At 50.5% G+C, this 22,275-nt stretch overlaps 1 protein-coding gene across 4 annotated transcripts; it reads left to right on the forward strand.

The window, feature by feature from the left end:
* Positions 1 to 11: 11 nt before the first annotated feature.
* On the forward strand, positions 12 to 22,206 carry KLHDC3 (kelch domain containing 3). 4 transcript variants are annotated; one of them, XM_075749540.1, is made up of 11 exons: positions 12 to 172; positions 7,055 to 7,290; positions 9,639 to 9,815; positions 12,013 to 12,128; positions 13,506 to 13,577; positions 13,808 to 14,021; positions 14,307 to 14,393; positions 15,602 to 15,710; positions 20,793 to 20,866; positions 21,277 to 21,355; positions 21,575 to 22,206. In XM_075749540.1, the coding sequence occupies exons 2-11, from the start codon at positions 7,137 to 7,139 to the stop codon at positions 21,639 to 21,641; spliced, it is 1,149 nt and encodes a 382-aa protein (XP_075605655.1). In that variant the 5' UTR covers positions 12 to 172; positions 7,055 to 7,136; the 3' UTR covers positions 21,642 to 22,206. The 4 variants fall into 4 exon arrangements, with proteins under 4 accessions (XP_075605655.1, XP_075605658.1, XP_075605657.1 ...); XM_075749543.1 differs by lacking the exon at positions 12 to 172 and adding an exon at positions 638 to 670; XM_075749542.1 differs by lacking the exon at positions 12 to 172 and adding an exon at positions 4,293 to 4,409.
* Positions 22,207 to 22,275: the final 69 nt, after the last annotated feature.

The raw sequence follows: 22,275 nt of genomic DNA on the forward strand, positions 1-22,275 counted from the left end.
CCCGGCACCCTCGGAGGGGCCCCGCGGGGCTGTGCCAGGCCGTGCCGCCCCGGCGGGGGAGGGCGCCCGCGGTCCCAGGCGGGTGGGGCGGCTCCGCGCCGGACTACAAGTCCCAGGGAGCGGCGGGCGCGGCTGTCGGAGCGGGGCTGCGAGGCTGCTTTCCCGCCGTCAGGTACGGGGTTGGGGCTGAGAGGGACCGGCCGTTGGGGTGGGGTGCCTCGCACAGCCCTCCCGGGGAGCTGGCGGAGCTGTGCCGGGGCTGGTGGCGGGGCCGGCCGCAGCGGGCGAGGGGGCCAGAGCTACCGCTGAGCCCCTCCGTGAGGGACGGGCGCGGGGCTGCCGCCCTCCCCGGTTGTCCTCGGCCACCGGTCGGGGGGCGGCGGTTGGAAGCGCAGGGCGGCCCTGAGGAGCCCGTGTGGGGGGCAGCCGGCTGACCGCACTCGCCCCCCTCCTCCCCCGGAGGCTGGCTGGTCCCTACCGGGGAGGCTGCCCTCCTGCTCCTCGCCCTGGGGTAACCGCCGCCGGGCCTTCTCTCCATCCCCGCGGGTGTGTGCGATTTCAGCCCGTTTACGTTTCCACCCAGGCTTGGCCACGTTGATAGGCTCGGGGCTTCGCGCCTGGTCCTCCCTGGCCCCGTGCGCCGAGGCAGAGCGAAGGCTGGCAGCGGTGGGTGGGTGCTGTGAGCCCGTCCTGGGCTGTGCGTGGCTGCCTGGCGAAATGCTCAGCCCGGAGGGTCCTGGCATCGGTGTGACGGCAGGTGCAGAGGAATAAAACGGTGTGGCTTTGCTTAAAGCAAGAAGTGCCACCTTAGCTGTCACCTCGGCTTTCCCGAGCCTGCTCCTTCCCAAGGACTGCCTTTGGCATGGCAGAAACAGCTTGACATTAGCCAGAGGCCGAGACAAATTCCTGGCGGGGGAGAGGGGGTCAAGGGATATCTCCGACACTTAGGCTTGCTCTGTAGAGGAACGGCAGCGGGTTTTGGGAGGCAAGGTGAGGAAGGGGGGGAAGTCAGCTCAGTAGGTGCAGAATCTTAGCTGGGCTTTGGGCGAAAGTAAGTCGGTGGTGGTCAAAAATAAGGAGGTGGCGCTGCTGTCTGCAGCGAGGGACACTGGAATAATTTTTTGCCTGTGCGGTGTGGTCTGGGATTCCCGTGTCTAACACGAGCTTCCAGATCAGTCTCGGTTAACAAGCTCAGGGGGCTGTTCTAGCACCGTCTAGTTTACTGGTGCTGGAATTACATTGCGAGTGTCCAAGCTACTGAATGTGCAAGCTTGCAAATTCACACTGCCTTAGCATAAATAGTCAAAGCATCAGATAAATGTCAAGCATGAGTGAAGAAAGCGGGTTGTTCTCATGTTATCTCTAACAGTAAGTTGGATGCGCTTGAAATAGAACTGTCTATATGGACTGCTGTGAGCTGGCTGGGCTATTTTAAGTATTACTAAACCTTGTGGCTGGTGTCTTTTGGGAGACAGGACTGAGGAAGCCACACGGTAGGATTTGCTCTCTGGATCGACTTTGCAGGGCTAGTAGGCTTCTCTGCTTGGGGTGGTGCTGTAATTCTGGGGGTGACAGTGAGTCCTTGAAAATCTGAGCCACTTTCTGTTGGGTTTCTCCCCCCCTGCTGTGGGAATTGACTGCAGCAAGGCTAATCTGAGGAGCTTTTGGAAATGGCTCTAGGTTTCTTTCTGTGTGTATAGAGGAACAAGGCAGCCCAGTGAAATCTTTTAGTGCAAAAAAGTGGATCCAAGGATATATATTTTTGTTCTAAGTTTATCATCTGGTTGCTGTACTTGGAGATGGTCAGTAGTTTTCTATCTGAAATAAAATGTTTTCATAGTTAATTATAGGGATTGAAAATAGAAAGCCTAAAGCAAATAGAACAAACAGCTGAAAAATATGACTGTAAAAACCATGTTTAGTTTTTTCCCATCTGTGCTGCTTTGTTCAAGTCACCACAATAGTTTTGGAAGGTATGCTAATGATAAATTGTTGAGTGATTTTTCTGATGATCTGAGATGACTGTATGCTGTGCTGGTAGACTCTCTCGTTGGGTGCAAGCTGGGACAGTTAGGATGAAGGTTGTTTCAGGTATTATGTGTGCCTTCAGACAACAGGACAGCCAGAGATTTGGGAGTGTTGCCTACAGGTGCTGAATGCAAAGAATGCAGAGCTAACTTAAAATCTGGTTGTTCCCCTACTTAGCAGTGAAATGCCCTGGGTGAATTGCTGTGATCCCTTTGCTGGATGTTAGCACTGACGAAGAACAAGGAGGTGTTGAAGGATGTCCGTAGCTATTTCTCTGCTAACGCACTTGTGAGCTTCCACTTGTGGTCAGGTGTCATGCCTGACTGCAGCAACAGAGCCAGTCTGTGGTCACCCCACGGCTGTTGTTGCACTGCTTGCTCTGGAAGTGCGTACCTGGGCTTGTGGTGCTGTGCACAGTCAGTGTAGGGCTTCAGGCATTTCTGTGGGACCACAGCAGGTTATTTTGAGCACCTTTTAATTTTAGCCTCCCTGTGCTTAGTGACACGGGAACAACTCATCGCTGTGCTCACTTAATCTGCAGCATCATCAGCATTGGGTACTTCAGCAGTAGGTGGAGTGTAACCTGATTTTTAGAAATGTTCTTTTTCCTGGCAATTAATGATAGGACCTACCAGTGTTTCAACCCAAATTTCTCTGTGGTTGACTGTAACTCTGGATAGATTATGCCAGACCAGGGAAATGGAGAGTTGTGAAGATTGCATGATTGCTGCCTGTGTGAGTATAAAATGAAATTAAAAGATCTATTAGTTTTTGGAGAGGTGAAGTGGGGAGCTAACGTGTGTCAGTAAAAGCAAGTGGTGGCTTGAATAGAAGCACACGTGCCCTTCTGTGAAGGAGACCCCAAGTGTGTGTGTGTGCGTGCGCTTCTCCCAGCTAAGACTGGGAGAAGAGAGGCAGCCAGAGCTTCCTGATCTAAGGTGAGCAAGCATATGCTGAGCTACAAGAGCATGTGAGAGTGCAGTTTCTTTGTTGTGTTGTGGTTTTTCTTTTTCCATCTAGAAAACCTCTTCTCTCACTGTGTAAGAAACTTGTGCTTGTTTTGATGGAGCTTTTTTGGTTTCCCTATATGGTCATAATTCCTGAGGGGTTTGGGGTTTGGAGGTGCTGAAGGAGGTTCCTCAGACCTTCAACCAGCTTCTGCTGTGAGTGTAGATAAACTGTGGAGGCTGCTATAAAAAAGGTGCAGCTCTGGGAGGAGACGGGTGGCTCTGGAGGATCCAGAGAAGGGACACATGCTTAGCTCAGCATCTGCATGAATCTGTGTGGAAGGCAACCCTCCTCTTATCCTGCTGGCTTTCGGCAGTAGCAATAGCTTCTGTGATTTAAACAACTCAAGCTTAATTTTTCTGTGATGTGAAAGCCCTTCTTCTGATCCGTGATGAATGTTAGTGTCCCTAACTGTCCCTTTGGCTTGCAGTGCAGAGTGAAAAAGCATCTGGTTTGCCTGAGCTTGGATGTGTACTGCCTCCTGCAGCCAGTGCCCTCCCAGTTCTCTGGTACAATTTGCCTCTGTCTCATCAATATTTCTGTGTTTTTATAGCCTACATCCGTGTTGCTGGTCTCCTAAATGAGAAATCACAGAATGTGTGATTGTACAGTTTATTGTACAGTTGGGGGAAATTGTTAGTAAATTGTTTGATACTGATTTTGCTGTCTCACTCTTCCCCGGGCTGTACCCTGTGTAGTCTTTAAAGGAATCTAAGGCACACTGGCTAATGTCAAGTGAGGTATTTTTGTACTCATTTATATCATATAAATTATAATCAGAAATCAAAACCTGAAACGGAACTTAACAGCATGCAGAGTTTTAGGACAGAAAATAACTTTTTCTCAAAAAATGTGTTTAACTCATATTTGCAGAAAGTGCAGAGAGGGGAATTGCGGGAGGAAAGCTGACTTTGGGACAGAAGACTGCTCTAATGAAACTATTTCAAAAAAAAGGCAGGAGAGGAGAGAGGCTGGAGCTGGATGCAGAAAGGATGGGGAGGAGTGGGTGGTCCCGTGCATGGCCAAAAAGGGGAGAGCAAGCGCTTTGCCAAGGTGGGAAGACACTGTGACAGTTTTGGGGTGGGGTTGTGGCTAGCGGCAGAAAAGGAACATGGACTCTGGCTGGATGTTTTTATTACAGTGTAGAGAAGAGCACTCGGGTTTGGAAAAACCACGGCAGCTTGTTAAATCCTGTGTTTTCCTTTACCTTTTAATATATGACCCTGTAAGGATCGCTTCACACTTCTGATTGTTTTCTTTTCATAATGCAAACGAGTGTTCCTGCGTGCCCGGGGCCTGACGAGTGGCAGCAAGAGGCTACGCTGGCTGAGCTTTGCGTTCGCTCGGAAGGGCTATCCCCATCCTGAGCCAAGGTGAAGCGCAGCCAGCTTCAACCCCACCACCGCCCTGGGGCCAGGTACAACCGTCTGCCTCCTGGGAAGGGCTCTTCTCTGGAAAAAGCTTTACCTGTAACCGTAGGAAACAACATTGCAACACTGTTGCTATAACATGAAGTTGTTCCTTACAGTGTAACCGGCTGGGCCTTGAGCTGCTGTCTCTGGTTGACCAGATTAACTTCTTAGGAGGTGCAGCCTTCATTTCCTCTTCCTATGACTGGGCGTAATTATGAAACTTCAGGCAGGGTAGCTGGCTGTTGTTGGGGTGAAAAGACCAGCGTCCTGCTCTGGCAGCAGTGTGCTTCTCAGCACACAGCTCCAGTGAACTCCCAAAGGTAAAGAAGAGTTTTAGCAGCTTTTCTGGCAAAAAAGGCAAGTGGTTTTGTATGATGCTGGCCTGCCATGCCAGGCTGCTGTGCTCCTCTACCCCAGGAGGAACCAAGTGGAGAGCTTGGAAGTAAGAGTCATCCTCTTGATCTTCCAGGATTGGGCTCAGTCTGAAGGATATTGAAAATATTGACACTGGTGATAAAGCCCAGTTAAGCTCCTTGAGGAGCTCTTACAGAACCACTTAACCAAGAAGTGATTTTGAGGAAAATATTAATTGGATTATTTTTTTTTTTTAGTGATAACTCATGACTGAGGCAGGAAACAGATTTAGATATGTGAAGCCTTCAAAATAGCCTGAAAGGTGACTTTGGTGGTCTCCATGGAAACTCATCTATTCTGTAGCTTTGCAAAGGACTTATACAAGAGCTGCTGATTGCCTTCAAAAAAAAAAAAAAAAAAAAAAAGGTAATTTAAAAACCAAAACCCAAACCTGCTAGATCTGAATTTGGGGTGGTCCCAGACATACAGTGAAGCATGGCCTGTAGCAGAGGAGGACTGTTTCTTGGCCCTTCTGGAGCAGGTCTACTAGAGAAAAGTTCGATGTGACTTTCTGGGTTGCTGGCAGCAATTTAGGTTAGGGTGGTTGCCTTAGGAAGATGTGGCTTTGCAGGAGGGACTCTGTAGTCTGCTTGCATCTGTTACGAGTAAGACTGCAGGATGCTCTCTGTTTGGACTTTACACAGGTCCTGTTGCTGTAACTTTCAGATACAGAGCATGCTCTGGCTGCGAGTCTCTATTTTGGTAACAACTTGAAAAAGAAATAACTTTAAAAAGAAATAACTGAAATTTTGCTGACATTTAGGAGCTCTGGCAAGAGACGACTGGTTTCTGGATGCTTTTTGATGTCTGTAGCATGCGTGGCTGGAGCTGTAAGCCTGAGCTCTGCTCCTTTCCAGGAGATCCCGGTTGGGTGGCATCTCTGACTCTTTCTCTGGGGGGATAAAATGGGAGTGTGCAGGTGGGCCAGGTGCTGCATGATGTGCCTGGTTGTGAGCAGTGATTCAGCTTGGCTGAAGGGCCAGGGGAGGCCAACTGGAGAAGAGCAGCATGGCACTGCCCCTTCTTGCTGCTCTCCAGCTATTTCAGAAACTTTAAACAGGAGGAAAGTTCTCCTTGTGAAAACTCACTACTTTCCTAAAAGAAAAAGGACAGAGAAAATGTGTAGGAATTTTAGTCCTCATTCTAAGGCATCCACAAATTTCTTGGAGTTCTGCAAATACTAAAACTGGGTGTGGAGTGGAAGCGCACTGACTGTGCCTTCCAAGAAGTGAGAACCAAGCAATAAAAAAAGAGAATTGTCTTTAGGCTGTCCAAAACATTGACGTCTGTTCTAATGGCTGTTTTTCAGCTGGGGAAAACTTAAAGAATTGAACTGACCTGCTTTTTCAGAAGGACCTGGGCAGGACTGTGCTCCAGATCCTTAGATCCAAAGGAGAATCTCTGCAAAAATCAGCTGTGGTGACTTCTCTAAGAGCTGATCTAAGCCATCTGTTTGAAGTGTGAAGCATATCAGTTTCTTAACTGAGATATGATGTTACAAAATTTTCATAGCTATGCCTGGATTTCCTGCGGGAGAAAAAAAGGCCTTATTCTGATCGTTAGCAAAGAGCTTTCTCCCCAGACTAGGGAGGTTCTGTTCTCTTGTGTTTAATGAGGCTGGACCCTAGTGCTCAAATCAATGAGTCCAAATGCTAGGGTTGTAGATCACCCACATATTGGGTAGTCAGTCGCTTTATGTGAGGGTGGTTCTTTGGGGTTTTTTGTTGGGTGTTTTTTAAAATATTTTCCTCTGCTGTTTCTCACAACTGACCCAAAGAGCACACTCTCTTGCCTCTGGTTCTGTTCTTTTCACCTTCGCAGTTGGCTCTTGCTATATGTTTTCATTCATGCGGACAAATTGTTCTGGCGTGTACATGATGTGTACATGACCGGGGCACAGCCGGGTGCACAGCACTGGGCTGCCTTTGCCAAAGGTGCTTGGCTTGGGCTGCCTGTACAGCCTCCCTGAGGTTTTTTTTGTATGTGAAAGCATCTCTGTCTGCTCTTCTGAGCCTTGCTCAGGTTACAGTACCTGCCTTGTGTCCCCTTCCCAAGGGGAGAGTAAAACCATCTCCAGTTGGGAGGCAGATAAGTGAGGGTACAGCAATGTGACCTTTGTAGTTGGCATTCGAGGAAGGTAGGAAGACCTGCAAAATGGATCATATTATTTTAGCATTCTGTCTCTGTTACAGAGCCAGGTGACATCGTGGTGGCCCAGGAAGCATGTGGCTGTGGCACTGGGGGCCCTGAAGACAATCTGGCTTGCAGGGAGGAATGCTACGGTGGGCAGTGCACTTGGAAGGTGGGCCGCGGAGGGTGAACCACGCGGCCGTGGCTGTCGGGCACAAAGTCTATTCCTTTGGCGGATATTGTTCTGGAGAAGACTATGAGACTCTGCGGCAGATTGACGTCCATGTTTTCAATGCAGGTAAATGTGTCCTTGTGGTTCGTGAAGGAGTGGCTTGCTGGGCTCAGTTATTAGTTTTCTTGCCTGCTGCTGCTTAACATGTTATGCTCTGTAACACGCTGTCTGACTCTTAGCTTCCAAAAAAGCTATCAGTGTAGATGGGAGTCTCTTCCCTTGTGCAGCCCTGTATTTTCAGCTTCAAGGGCAGGGCACAGAAGAGCTGTAGTCCAGCAGACTGCTAGGATAAGCACTCACTAGAAGTAACCACATAGCCAATGGCTTGTTTTGTCCTTGTTCTCTGTGAACCCAACTTACCCAGGTGCAAAGAGGTGGTGTTTAGCTGACTCAGGTCCCCCATCCAGTTTGCAGCATGACCATGCTCAGTTGCCCCTAGCATGAAGGTGTTAGAGTGAGAGCCAGTGCACTCAGTTGAGTCTCCAGGTTTAGACTCCTGAGCTGTTTCCCTGTGGGGGCAGCTGACAACCACTGCCAGCATGATGGAGTCAGTAGAGGCACGTGGCTAGGATGGAAGCCTTCCCGTTTTGGCAGCAGCTTTGATGCAGATTCACAACGTGGTTTAGCAAAGCAACTGGAGCTATTTGTGTAGGGTAGCCAGTATCTGTCAGGAGGCTGAGTTGGCAGAGGCTACATTTCTTGATTCAGTGCTTTTTTGAACTGAAGAGGTTACTGAGCTGGTCCATGAAGTATTTGCCTATAGTCAGGCAAGTGGCTGAAGAACTGCACAGATGCTTGGATGGGTTCAGCTGAACAGAGACAAGAGCAGAGAACCAATGACTAGTTTTGCAGACCGGACAGCATGCTGAACACTCTCCTAACATGCAGGTGGCATGTAGATAAAACTAGTTTGTCTGTAAGATGCAATGAATTCACTCCTCTAAATCTGACTGTGGAGAAGACTGACTAGTGCAGTAGTGGATAAAGGCATTGGTTACACAGGGCTGCCAAGGTGAGCTGCTCACTGCGTAGACGGGAGTGTAGATCAGGATCTTGTGAACAAAGACATTCATCTCTATCCAGAGAGACTGGTCTCTCACACTCAAGACAGTTGAACATTGTAGCTTGTAAAACGTGCCAGTAAAGCACTGCTCTTATGGTGGAAGCATAATTACTGTGCCCAAAGGAATGCTCTTACATTGTTTTCCCTTCTTGCCACTCCCAAATATTAAAGGGTCATGATCCTGCAGCCACCATGTGGGAGGTGACACTGGCTTCCCAAGCCCTTGCTCAGTTATCATTGCCAGGTTCCAGTGCTAAAGCCAAGATACCAGATTTTGAATTATTTCTTTCAATCTTTCAAAGAGGAAGATTGTGTTTTAGGCAGGGAACGTATCGTCTAGCTTGACTTTAGCGTTGGCTGTGCTTCCTCAGTGCCCTTTCTCCCTCTGGGGTAGGTGCTCACCTTTTAAGATGCCTGGCCCTTTCCCTTCCCCTGTGTAAGTATTTCAGGGAAACTGCAGGCTGTTTGCTGCTTTATTTTGTGTTATCTCCATGTTGAAAACAAAACTGGAGGCTGTATGTGTGGTAGAGGGAGGGTGTCTGGATGCTGTTATGTAAAAGCCATGTAACTCTTGCTGTGACTCTTGCACTGTCATTAAACCCTGTAATACCTGTTGACTACTCTGGCTACTGCTGAACATGACATACAGGCTGCCAGGAAGGAGAACCTGTAATCACAAGGAACTCCTATTAGGAACACCAGGCTTGCAGAGTGAACTGAGGTATGGATGGGGGTAAAGGAGACAGACAGCTGTGTCATCCAAAGCTTAAAAAACAAAACAAAAGCAAACAAACCCTGTTCCTACAAAGCTGCTGCATTGCTTTACTTAAACTGCACTACTGCAAGTCCAGGTGATGCCTTCAGGTGTGTTCCCTTGCCTGTTGCTGCAGTGAATTATTCCTGTGCTGCTCATTCTTCCAGCTTTGAGTCTCTTCAAAAACATCACTAGCCTGAAGTAGTGTCTGCATTCCTTATCACCTCTGCAGTTTTTCCTTTCCCTATTTTTTTGTGTATGTGTGTGCGTGCTATACCTTCACTCACAGCCTAGGATGAGCCAGAGTAGAAACCTCTTCAGTGTAACTGATGCAGAATGGAGCCTATTTCTGTCCAGAGTCCTTTGGTCCTCCAGTGCTTCCTCTAGTCTCACCTGTGACAGGGGCCTGTGGAATACTGTGCTTCTGTATTACTTAACTAGCTACTACTCAGGGTCAGACACAGCTTTGTCTTGCTTACTAGATTGCTTCTGCACCTTGTCATAGGGGGGGAAAAAAAGCCGGGCAGGATGGGTTGTGGCCTGTGAGCATGTGTAGCGGGCTTAGGATTTGACGTGGGCTCAAATTTGTGCTTTCAGTGTCTCTGCGCTGGATCAAACTGCCTCCAGTGTGGACAAACAGCCGAGATCATGTGAGAGAGGTGCCCTACATGAGGTATGGGCACTCAGCAGTGCTCATAGATGACATCGTCTACATATGGGGTGGTCGCAATGACACTGAGGGAGCCTGCAACGTGCTCTATGCCTTTGATGTCAGTAAGTTCCAGCTTCTCACTCTTCCTTGTCACAACTGCTTTTGATAAGACATTCTCTCTGCCCCACTGCACTGCTCCCCAACTTGTTTTCCTGTCCCTCAATCTCTCTACAGAGTGACAATCCGGAGGAAATGGCGCAAATGAGGAATTGGTGTTGCTAGCTGTTTCAGCAGGTTTAGAAGGGGAGCAGGGTGGCCAGTGTGTCTGTATGCTTGTCTCTCTCAAGCCTTTGAACAGAGATTACTGAGCTTGTCTAATAGTCAAACTGATTTTAATTTTTCTATCAGCTTTGAGTGCTCTCACTGATAGTAACTACAACTGAAGTGCGCTCTCTGTGTGATGATGTATTACTCCTTAACTGTGGGTGGAGGTTGCAGCAGGAAGGGGCTAGAGCTCTCGAGGATTGTGGTTCCTCTCCGGAGTGGTCCTTCTTTCTGAAAGTGTGGAGGAGAGTGAGGCATAAAACACAGAAGTAGTCAGGGACAGGATGGCAAAATAAGGGAAGGCATGAGTCAAGTTAGATAAACCTGAAAGATAAACTCCTTGGGCCTTTCAGCTGGCTGCTTCATCATGCTGCTGGAGCACCTGGGGAGAAAAGGCACCTTCAGGAACTGGGTAGACAGGAGCATCAGGAAAGGAAGGGAGTACCTCTGGATTCTGGAGGCAAGTCCATCTAAATACTGACCAATAACTGGCTTGCTGGACTTGAAAGGAAACTGCTTGCTCTGCTGCTTGGTCATGGGTTCCCTTCTTCACCAGGAAATGTCTTGCAGCTTGGAGCTGCTCTTTGGGCACAAGGTTTCTCCCTTCCCCTGACACCTGGGAAGCCATCAGTAAACATCTGCCTATGCAGAGGCCTTGTAGTGGGAGCTGCCTGGTCTCCCTGCCAACTCCAACACTAGCATTACACGAAAATTAACAGAAAGGCCTGACTTCAGCCCTGGTCTGAACCCTCTGCAGCTGTCTGTACACACTGTGCCTGTCCCCTGCCAACCCTGGAAAGTGAGGCTGGCAGTCACAGTCCCATGTCTGTGGTGTGAATTCCACTGCAGGAGTCACATCAGGCTGGATAAAGTCCTGGCTGAGTGCAATTTTGTCCCCTGGGGTGCTGAGCAGATCACAAGTCGAGGTCTTTTCCATCTCTAATTTGACATGTTGCGCTTGGGTGAGCTGTTGCTGCTACCGTGTGATTGGGCTTGGAAGCAGCCCCGTAAAGGAAAGTAACTCGATAGCTGCAGCAGCTTTCTCACTAGAGGCTGCCCAGGGATTCTGTTGACCTTGCAAGCCCCTTTGTGTGGTTCCAGCTGGAGCCTAGGTGGGTAGCTGTGGCTGCAGGCCAAGTTCAGAGAAGTTATCCTCGTGAAGAATGCTGCTTCAGCTCCAATGTTACCGCTTCCTGAAATAAGCACTGCTCTTGGCAGCTCGCAGCGGTTAGGGAGGGTGGGGGGAATGTCTCCTGCTGCCTCAAGGCTTATCTGTGCCTCTCTGGACTCTTGGGACAGGTGCCTGTTTGTGCTTGGCAGGGAGTCGCTGGCTTGGCTCCATGTTGCCCTGGCATGGAGAACAGCTCTGGCTGGATTTAAAGTCCTCCCCTGAATCAAGCCAGCCCTTGGAGCGCGTAGGGCTGCACCTCTGGCTGGTGCAGGCTCACAGGGAGCAGTGTGAAGGGAACCGTGAAGGAGTGAGGAAAGCTTCCTTTGAAGAGGGGATGAGAATGTAACAAGAGGAGGAGATAAGACAGGGAGAGCCGTGCTGCAGACGTGGGGATGTGCACAGTAGCTCTGTTGACATGATGAGCTTGTGGTTAAGTGACTTCTGACTGGATTTGAGAGCTGTTTTTCCTCGGTCAGTCAGCATCTCCATGCCATGAGGTCAATTGGATCACTTAGCATCATTGCTTCATTGTAATTGAAACTGTAAATGCCGAGTTGATAAGTGACTCACAAATAGGCTTTGCAAGAGATTCAACAAAAATAATATTGCTCAAGTAGTGCTATACTACTCACACTTTAAAGTGAGCTGTTTGTCAGGTCGGGCAGAGTCAGCAGCTGTGCCCAGGAGCTGGGACCTCTGTCACCATGCCCCTCTGTGGAAGCTCAGGCAGGTAGCTTTGCCTGTCTTAGCTCTTTACTACCATTCTTCATTTCTATCCCAACATCTACTGTATTTTCTTAGCGTTGCCTCCTGTTTTGTTTCAGACACGCACAAGTGGTTCACACCAAAGGTGTCTGGAATGGTCCCAGGAGCGAGAGATGGGCACTCAGCTTGTGTCCTGGCAAAGAGCATGTTTATCTTTGGAGGCTATGAACAGCTGGTAAGTAGTATCTGTAACTGTTATTTGGCGATCCCTTGGGAAAGAGGGTCTTCCTACCCACGACGTTGGTAGAGGCAGGATACAGGGGCATATTTGTATCCATAGTTACTTTCATTTTATAACTTTGCTAAGTTATGACATCAATTACTCAGGTTATACTCATTGTTTTTCAGAGAAGGTAGTTGAGAAAGTAGGCCTAAAAAAATGGTGGATTTTTTTTTTCTTCCCCAAAACATATAGATATATAGAGGTAAAAATATAAATATTTTTTTGGCTCATTTCTCAGCCAGTTTAGATAAATAACATTTATTTTAATTTGGCTGAGAAATGAGCCGGAAAATCACTTTCCAATGTCTGCAGTGTTGCTGTGAGGTTTTGTCCTTTGTTTTGTTTTTTTGGTGCATATTCCCTGTATTCTGTACCTGCTCTCACATTTGCTGGAGGGGACCAGCAAGATACTTGCTTGCCTTCCCATTAAGAAGTATCTTGAGCTGAAGGTCATTGTGCACTAGATGACAGTGTGCCTAATGCTCATTTGAACAAATCCTTATGCTCTGATCTTAAGAAGTGTGTAAATATCATTTCAGCCTATCACCAGGCTCCAGAAAAGCTGTGTAAAGTCACATCTGTTTATCTGGAAGAAAGCTGGGGCTCTGTTACAGCAGTCCCTGGGTTATTCCTCCTCTTCTGAGGACAATAGCATGACAAATCCATGATCTTGATGACAGCAGCAGGAGCAGTTGAAGTGTGGCTTCTTTTAACCAAGACCAAACAAGCCTGTGGCTGTCTTGCTGCTGTCTCCGCTGCCTGGAGGAGCAGGAGCCTGTGGTGTTTGTGTGGATGCAGGCTCTTCCAGGCAGCTCACTGCAGATGAGTTTTGTGGGATCCTCAGAACCCCAAGTGTATTTGCTCCTGGATGTTTAGCTTGCTCCTGGATGTTTAGCTTGCTCCTGGATGTTTAGCTTACTCCTAGGAGTAATCTTAGCTTCTACCTCTCATCAAGTGGCCTTAGCAGAGCCAGTTTGACTGTCCTGTTGGTGTCCCTTTCTTCTGTTGCTGCATGGAGTGGAGGCAGGGTTCTGCTGTGAATGTACGAATTGTGTGCAGGACAGCCTTGGGGGTAAGAACTGAGCACTAATGAAATGGGAAAGCTGCAGGGAGAGACAAGAGACCTTTGAGGAGAAATGGGCTTTGCCTCCCTCTAGTGAAGCGATAAGTGTGCTGCTTACCCTGACATTTTGGAGCAAGCACTATGTGTCTTAGGAAGTACTAAGTCCAAAGGGATGTTCCAGATCTGTAGAACAGCATCCTTCCTGGGATCAGATGTGACCAGGCTTCTCAGTCCCTTTGTGACCAGGCTGCCCTTCTGTCTTCCAGGCTGACTGCTTTTCAAATGATATCCATAAATTGGACACCACAAACATGATGTGGACCTTAATCTCCGCCAAGGTCAGTGTTTGCTTTTCACTCTGGTTTGTGGAGGACATCTCCTATCTGCTATTCTTGGGGGTAGCTGCCTATGCTTGTCATACGGCTTCTGTCTGCTGTGGCTGGGATCTGCAGGAGGGGAAGTTCTCCAGGAGAAGGCAGACACTCCAACTTTCCCATCCATCAAGGTATGTTATCTCCCTGGGTAATCTGCATTCTTTCTCTTGTTCTGCTTTACTCTGTCCTTGCAGGGTACACCAGCTCGCTGGAGAGACTTCCATTCAGCTACCATCATTGGAACAAAGATGTACGTATTTGGTGGCAGAGCTGATCGTTTTGGGCCATTTCACTCCAACAATGAGATCTACTGTAACCGCATTAAAGTATTTGATACAGAAACAAACTCCTGGCTGGACTCCCCTCCAACTCCAGTGCTCCCTGAAGGCCGGCGGAGCCATTCAGCATGTGAGTGTGGGTCTACTGAGAGAGGAGGACAGTGGAAGGAAATTCTTGCCTGCCTCATAAGGGGTGTCTGGTTCCACTGGGTAGAGATGTGGGTTAGCAAGGGGTGCCAGAGCCTGGCTTCTGTGGAAAGCTGCTGCCCACCTAAAAGCCTTGCACATAGCCCTGAAGGTGATGTAAGCGAAGGTGGATAACCAGTGCCACTTTGCTTTGTGTTTGATGTTGGGACAGGGACCTGCTGGGCTCTACCTTGGGTGGCACACTGATGTCTATGCTTACTCCCCACAGTCAGCTACAATGGGGAGCTATATGTATTTGGTGGCTACAACGCACGCCTGAACAGACACTTCCACGACCTCTGGAAGTTCAATCCAGGTATTTATGCTTTTAACTTGTTGCAGTGATAGTTCTCAAGGCCCTCAAGTGTGTGAGTGCTCAGATGAGTGTACTCCCCCAGGGTAAGGAGCCTGCCTGGGGGGAAAATGGCTCTTCTGACAGCATTGACAGGAACTTGCTACTGTGCTTGGGACTCCTGTTCCTCCTCAGACTGTCTCCAAATCTCAATTAGAAAGTGAAAAAAGAAAGCATTGCTGAAAGACACAGCTAATCAAAGGGTGGTTGGCAAAACATCATCATCTTAAATATACAGAAGTGTTGGCAGAAAAGAAGATATGGGGAAGCAATGGGGTTAGAGGAGCAAGAGACCGTAGCTGCGGCAACAGCTCAACTTGAGCTCCAGCATCTCCATACTACACTCTCTTGGACCAGATGAAACTGTGCAGCAGAAGGGGTGGTTTTTGAGCTGGTACCCTGAATATCAGTCAACTGTGAGCTGTTTTGGGGGCCTCAGACACATTTTGCAGTCCATTAGACTGATTTTGTTTGCTAATTGCTTTGCATAGTAAAGTTACCTGAGAGCAGCCAACTTGCTGCTCCCCAAGCTGATCTATGAGCTAGCATGAGAGCTCCTGAATGTATCAGTGCTGTGCATTAGTGATTAATTACACACACACCCCGCACCCCTCCCAGCATCCTTGCCACAGAGAGCGGCAAGGACACAGTCTGCTATCTTCTCCACCTGGTTCAGTTCCCCATGCTCCTGCAACCAGGCTGTTGCAGCAGTCTCCACTCTGCGAGGATGCTCTGCATGCATAGTGGCTGCCAGCAGATGGAGCCGGTTCCTGGGTCTCCCCCCTGAACTGGACTGCAACGGGGTGCTGGGGAAAGGAGCCTGCCTGCTCCTGGACCTCTGCCCTGTACAGCTCCTTGTGATGTCAGACCTGCCCGCAAGTCCTGGCGCTCAGGCTTTGCAAGCAAAAGGCCTCGACCTGCAGCTCCTGTCTCAGCAGGCAGAGCTTCGGGGCTGCGCCTGGCATCTAAGCGACACTTCAGTAACGACCTCGTAGAAGTGCATCATTTTGCCCCTAGCAAGGTCGACAGGGAGGGTGGATGTTAGCTAGTTGGTGTCTGTGGGGCAGCGGGCCTCTGGCTTTGCTGTGATCTCTTTAAATCCATAACCTGGTTATACCTGGGTCTCAGCCAGGCTCTTGTGACAAGCTGGTACGCTCTTTTCCGCCCCTTAGTTTCTCTTTCTTGGAGGAAGATTGAGCCCAAGGGGAAAGGTCCGTGTCCTCGACGCCGGCAGTGCTGCTGCAGAGTGGGGGACAAAATCATTCTCTTTGGAGGCACCAGGTGGGTTGTGTGGGGTGGCTCTGTGAGAGGGTTTGCCATTCCCTTCAGCACGGTGTCCTTTCATGCTCTGCCCCATGCAGTAGTCAAATGCACTTTAGAGGCACATGGCAATTGTCCATCTGCCTTACAAGTGTAAGAAATCATGGGCATCAACATGTGCATCAAGGGTCCTCTGGAAAACGCCAAGGGGGAGATGGAAGATGTCATGTAAGGTTGTAAAGCACCTGGCAACAAGCCTTCTTGTACAAGTAGAGGCAGAAGTATGTAACATCCTGTTCAGGAGGGGTTGTGCAGTGGTCAAGCTTTCTGTGAAAGACGTGGTGGGGAGGAGGGAGGAGATCCTGCCGTCAGAAGGACAAGTATCCTGGTCTGCTGTGCTGTAGCAGACCTTAGACTGATTTATCCTCCCCTATGTGCTGCCCTGCTGCTCTCACCAGAGTTTCTTTCATTGGCAAGTGTGGTGTCTGCCAAGCTGCAGCAGGATGTTGGCTCAGCTAGGAGCTGTTTGAGGAGTTCATACGCACAACAAGGCAACATTCCCATCTGTGCCAGTGTTCCTTAGCAAAGTTTCCATTCGCAAAAGGGACCTGGTGTTAAGGATTTAGCTGTCAAACACTGGCAGTGATACTGTCAGGGTGCAGGGCAGCTGGATGTGGCCAAGAGCCCTAACAGCTGCTAAAAGAAAGGAAGTGGTCCATCACCAGGACACACTCTATGCTGTCTGGAATGACAAATTGCAGCTCTGGAGCACAGGCCTGTTTGCCAGCATCTACCCTGCAGAGACATCTGAAATGCTTTCAGCCCTCCACATAGTTTGGAAAGCTTTGGGGCTTTTTCTGGGACCCTGGCAGTGGCTTTTTGGGGATACTTCTGAAGATAGGTTGGGGCAGAGGACAAGGCAGGGCAGGTTCTGATGACGGGCTGACCATACCAGTGTGTGATGGACTGAAGGGCCTTCAGGCCCCAGGAGTGCTGGGGTGTGTGCTTAGCCGTAGGATGTCCGTGTGGGTTTGAGGAAGAGCTTAGTGCAGGTGAGGTACGCAGAGGTGCTAAGGTTATCCAGTCTCCCCAAAGCATAGAGTGCTGCTCTGTACGGCGGAAGGCTTGGTAGGGCTTGATGGCAGTTTTGGATGCTCTCAGATGCTGCAGTGTGGATTTGTGTTACAGCAGCAGCTGAACTTAGGCACTCCTAGGAACAGTACTAGGCTGTACTGTTAAACCTAGGCACTCCTAGGAAATGCTAGCAAACCACACAAATTTTACACCAGCTTTTTGGAGTTTGGCCCACCTCTGCCAGGCAATGCAGCGGTGCTTTGTCTTCTCCACCAAACGATTTCAAGTATTCAACTTGTTCCTTAATCCAGACTCAACCCCAATGCAGGCCAGTTCATCAGCACTAGTTTGGGATAGGAAAAGCTGCTGCTATCCAGGAATGCAGCCTGCTTGGACTGGAGGGAGGGTCTTGCAGGCTGGGGAAGGGGGAGGCAGATGGGGGTGGGGACTGTGCTCGCTTCCTGTAACAGTTATCAGGTGTATTCTGGAGCTGCCTGGTGAGATAAGAAGTTTTCCAGGAAGTCATTGTAATGGAGAACTCCCTGTGGTCTGCCTCCTGACCTGTGCTCCCCTGCCCGGGGAGGGGGCGCGCACAGCGCGGGGGATCTGGCAGGGCTTCTTGGAGGATGAGCCGGCAGGCTCTGCTTCTGAGGCAGCAGCATGGGGGGACGGGCAGGCAAAACCCCTTTGTGTCCTGCCTTCCCTGAAGGGATTCATGTGCACTGTAGACTGTTTAAGCAGTGCTTCTGCAGGGTGTCTGCTCCTGTGGCATCCAAATGCTTGATTTCTTTTGTAGTCTTGCCCAGAGCCTGGTCTCTTTGCCCCAGCTGTGGTCTCTCACTGTGGCCAGTAGCAGTCCTGTCACTTGTGTCCTATTTAAGTGACCAGGAAGCCATGTAGCGCTAAGCTCAGTGTTCCTGTTAACTGTGTCATAGTTGTGGCCATGGTCTAGCTTCCTCCCAAAACCACCAGCACTTCAGTGTGCAGAGACCACCCACAAGAGAGAAGGAGTGTGAGAGGGAATGCTATAAAACAGAGTTTAGCTGAATAGATGCCGATCCAGGTTTGGCTTGAGGCTGTGTTTTCCCTGACAAGGCTTGGAAATGCCTGGCGCTGGTGAGGGAGTAGGTGCTCTGACTGGGTGCTTGGTGCAGAGCCAACACGCTGAGTTGCTGTGCAGCTGGAACGAGCAGTTTTGCTGGGCTCTGGCTGGCAAAAGGGTGTCCTGCACCCTGCTGTCTGGGTGTTGCGGCTCTCCTGGTCTTGAACTCCAGGCTTTCCCTAGCTGCTTGCAGTTTGGTGATTAAAACCACAGACATGGTGCCTGCTGGCTTTCCTTTGAAAGATAAGGGATGGTCTAGGGTTTCCTGTGACGTGGATACGAGATTAGATTGTGGCACAGTGAGCACGCAGGAGTGGAATTAAAGGGGCTCTCGCCTGTTTCCGCGCAGATGGGACGTATCAGCAATAGGTCTTCTCTACCAGCAATGAGCTGTGCCCTGCAGTTTTTGTTGGGGTTATGGGAACCTGGTGGGAGGGGGGCAGGTACTGTCTCATGTCCCGTGAGATGTGAAGCTTAGTGGGTCATAGGTGGGGAAGCAAGTGACACTGGGGTGAGAAGTCACTGCATTAGGTCCCAGCTAAGCAGGGAGGACTCGCTAAATTTGCCTAAACCAAAGCAGGACTTAAAACACCTTTTCTTTCTTTCAAATTCTCCAAACAACCATCAGTCATGGGAGTGCTTTCCCCTGATACAAGAACTACTGTTCCAGCACAGGCAGGTGTCTCTGTACTAGGGGATGCAGTGACCAGTCTTTCAGGTGCTTTGGCTGTTCCATCAAGACTGCAGAGGCAGGGAACCATAGGTGAGGTTGGCTGTTCCCTAGAAATGCCTGAAGTCAGAGCTCTTCGCTAGCATTCCAGGACCAATATGACAGGAGTATCGGCAAATTTGGTTTGGCTTAAAATGACTGCTGCGCTGCTCGGTGCCTGGCATGTACTCGGTTAGTCTTCTGAAATGCCATCCCCATTTTGGCACAGCCAGGGAGCTGTGTCTGGAGCCCACGGTAATTCCTGCAGTCAAACTGAGAAATGTCTGTGCTTGCACTGTCGTGCAGATGTTTCCACACAACTTCAGCTCAAGCAGCAGAATCCAAAAGCAGTCCATCTGCTAGCCTAGTCAGAGGAACATAAGATAATGATGTTCTCTGGGCTGCAGGTTGCTAACCTGTGGGCTTTTGCTGGAGTGTTTGTGCTAACGCAGCAGGTATATATGGCTGTTGCGGACGAAGAGGGAAATCGCTGCCACTAAGCCAGGTGAAGACCTCAGCATCTGCTTTGGGACCTTATTCTCTGCTGCTGCCTTCACTCCTCTGTAGAAAAAGTTGTACTTCTGCAAAGCACCTTCTATATTGTTCTCAGAGAGAGCAGCTTGGCTTATCACGCTCTGGCCCACTGCAGTGCTGGGGCAGTGTGGTACAGTGCATGCTGCCTCTGTCCCCAGCAGCATCACTGCTCTTGAGAGCTTACAGACAGGAGAATCTAGCTCACAGGTTTCCATGGCATCACTCATGAGCGTGGCAGTGTGCAGATGGCGTGTGGCAGTCTGTAGATGTTTCAAGCAGCTCTGGAAAACTAGAGTTGAGGTGGGCAGGGAGAGGACAGCAGCATTGCCTGCAGCATATGGCTCCTTTTGTTGGCTCTCCATGTTGCAGAAAATTTGGATGGCCACCAGCTCCTTGCTGAATCTGCCACCATATCTGGAGATAGGTCATTGCTCCCATGATCTGTGGCCCTGCAGCACAGCTAGAGTGCGTTGCAAAAAGTCATCTTGGGTCTCCAGCTTATCTCACCGACTTTGCTGGAGACACCAGCACAGCTTTTTGGACATTGTTCTGTGCCATTGTGTGCTGTCTGATGCTTCCTGGATCAGGTGCCTGACCCATGTGATGTTCTCACAAATCCTTTTACTTCCCGTTGCATGTCTCCCCTTGGCCATGAGGTGAAGCTGGCCTGAGGTCTGTAAAAAGACACAGCGTGGGCTCTGTCATGCTGCCCCGTGTGGTGTTTTGGGCCAGGTAGGGATGGGCTGACCCCTGCCTGCCCAGGCAGTTTGATCTGTCTGTGTTTCCTAATGTGTTACTAGGGTAGCCTTCCACGATCCAGCATTGCTGTGAAGCTGGCTAGATTCCAACAGTGTGCTGGGTTCTCCAGGTGATGCCAGCCTGTCTGGCCCTCCCTGCTGTGGGGCAGCCCATGGGGCCTGTTTATCACACCAAAGAGCAGGACAGATGTTTGTGCAAACATGCCTGCCTTCAGGAGCTGCCTGTAACATACCTTCTCAAGCCTGCTCAGAGTCATCCTCGGCATCATTCTGCGGCTCAGCTTTGCCTCTCTCAGTGGAGCTCTTTGGAGAGTTGGATCTACCGAAATTGCTGAGTAAATAGACCCCTGAAAAAAAGCCTCAGCTCTGGAGGCAGCAGTTTGCCAGCACCCTCCTCATGCCCTGAGGGTGGGTGCCACAGTTCGGGGGGGGGCCCAGTGTCGCTCAGTTGTTGGAGAACAGTTTAGGAGGTACCCGGGGAAGGAAAAGTGTGAAACTGGCCAGAGGCTGATCAGTTTACAAGAAGGGAAAAGGGATGTTCCCCGCAGAGTGGGACCTGTGCTTGGAGGGGCAGCAAAGTAACAGGGGGAGGCCTGCGGCTGGAGTCACTGCAGCTGCAGGAGGTAGCTCCACCATTCCCTACTATGGCTTGCAGAGGAGGTGGTGTGTTTCTGCCCAACTGCTGGAGCTGGGCCAGCCAGCCCTGGCTCTGCGCAGCTCTGCCTACTCTGCGAGGAGCTGGGAGACTAGTGGCTTTGGGTGCTGCTGGGGGAAGCAGAGAGACAGGAGGGATCAAAGGGTCCCTGCATGAGGCAGGCAGGCCAGGAACAGTGCTGGACTTGCTCAGTCCTTGGGGAGCCCGAGGGGCTGTAACTGGTGTACAAGCATTTTGGCACTGACTGACACACTTTGCTTCACTTCTGCAGCCCGTCTCCAGAAGAGGGAATGGGTGATGAATTCGACCTGATGGATCATTCAGATCTCTACATCCTTGACTTCAGTACGTAAGCACTCCCCACCCAGCTTGTGCCCCTTGCCACGAGGTGCCCTGTGAGCAGGCCCCACTGTGAAGCGCTGAGCGGTGTCCTTCATGGCTTCCGGTGCCTGCCTCTCAGAGCCAGGCAGTTGTCTCTGGCTGGTGTACATGGCTTAAGGCAGACCAGCCAGAGATGCAGCTGTTGTTGCAGGCCTGAGCTGGGCACATGGCTCTTCATGCACTCCTTCACACAGACTTCTTGTGGGAGCACATTAAACCGCTCCAGCCTGTCCCTGGTGTGCACCCTGCCTTGCCCCTCAGAGGGATGGCCGGGGTGTGCTGCCCTGTTTCCTATGGCACTGATTGCATGATGCCTTGTTTCCCCCCAAGTGCCCAGACAAGGACTGCTGTGGCTAACTGCCCTCTTTCCACAGGCCCCAGTCTAAAGACGCTGTGTAAGCTAGCAGTGATTCAGTACAGCCTGGACCAGTCCTGCCTTCCCCATGACATCAGGTACTGTGCGCCTTGCTGGGAGGTCACCCCATGGGTGCACCCTGTCTTTGGGGTGCTCCAGCCCTAGCTGAGGGTTGCCTGGAGCCCTCTTCAGCACTGTGCAGCTTTGAGGCCGGCTGGGCTGGAGACCAAAGCTGAGGCTGATGTGCAGCAGAGCTGCTCCAGCCCTGGGCATTGTGTTTGTGCTTTCTCTCAGTGTATCCCATTGGTGTGTTACAGATGGGAGCTCTCGGCTATGACAACGAACAGCACCATCAGCCGCCCCATCGTCTCCTCCCAGGGCTGACACTGGCTCGTCCCTCTACTGCCCTGCCCTCGCCCCTCCACACACTGACCTCTTGCTCCACTGCCTGCATGAGTTTTTAGCCCTTTCAAGCAAGGAACATGTGAGCTCAGTTTGTCTTGCCCTAGCCAGGCCTCCCTCTACCCTTGTCACGCTTTGGGCAGCAAGAGTGTGCAGGTAGAGCAGGCTGCCGGGGAAGAAGTCGGCTTGCCCCAGCAGCACAACTGTGAACCTTCCTCCTTGCTGATGGCTCCAGCGTCTCCCGCCTTCCTTTCCCTTGCCTGTGGAGCTGCAGCGGGGCTGACCTGGTCCCCAGCCGCTTTCCAAGGGCCTGAATCAACTCCTACCACCAGCCACGGCCCTGGGATTGGCCTCGGGCTATGAACTGTTCCTGTGCTGCCTTGAGAGAGCAGGGACCTCCATGCCTGCACCTGCCAGCACCAACCAGCTTCCTGGCATCGGATGGCAGGCCCCAGCAGAGCCTCAGCCTGGGCCCAGCTGGATCCTCTGCCCAGCTCCCATTGTAAAACAGTAACCAGGGGGGGAGTTTTATAAACGCTGAGGCAGATGTGGTTTCTGCTGCTCTGTGTGTCCTAGCAGGTGAACTGGGGGGGAGAGGTGTGGGAGGGGAGACTGG

Source organism: Balearica regulorum, chromosome 3 (genome assembly GCF_011004875.1).
Source record: "Balearica regulorum gibbericeps isolate bBalReg1 chromosome 3, bBalReg1.pri, whole genome shotgun sequence".
NCBI lineage: Eukaryota > Metazoa > Chordata > Aves > Gruiformes > Gruidae > Balearica > Balearica regulorum.

Excerpts from the sequence above, each read along its gene's own strand:
- KLHDC3 (XM_075749540.1), top strand. The coding sequence starts at position 7,137 with ATGCTACGGTGGGCAGTGCACTTGGAAGGTGGGCCGCGGAGGGTGAAC. Across the intron at positions 7,291-9,638 it reads CGTCCATGTTTTCAATGCAG|TGTCTCTGCGCTGGATCAAA; the intron begins GTAAATGTGTCC and ends TTGTGCTTTCAG. Across the intron at positions 9,816-12,012 it reads GCTCTATGCCTTTGATGTCA|ACACGCACAAGTGGTTCACA; the intron begins GTAAGTTCCAGC and ends GTTTTGTTTCAG.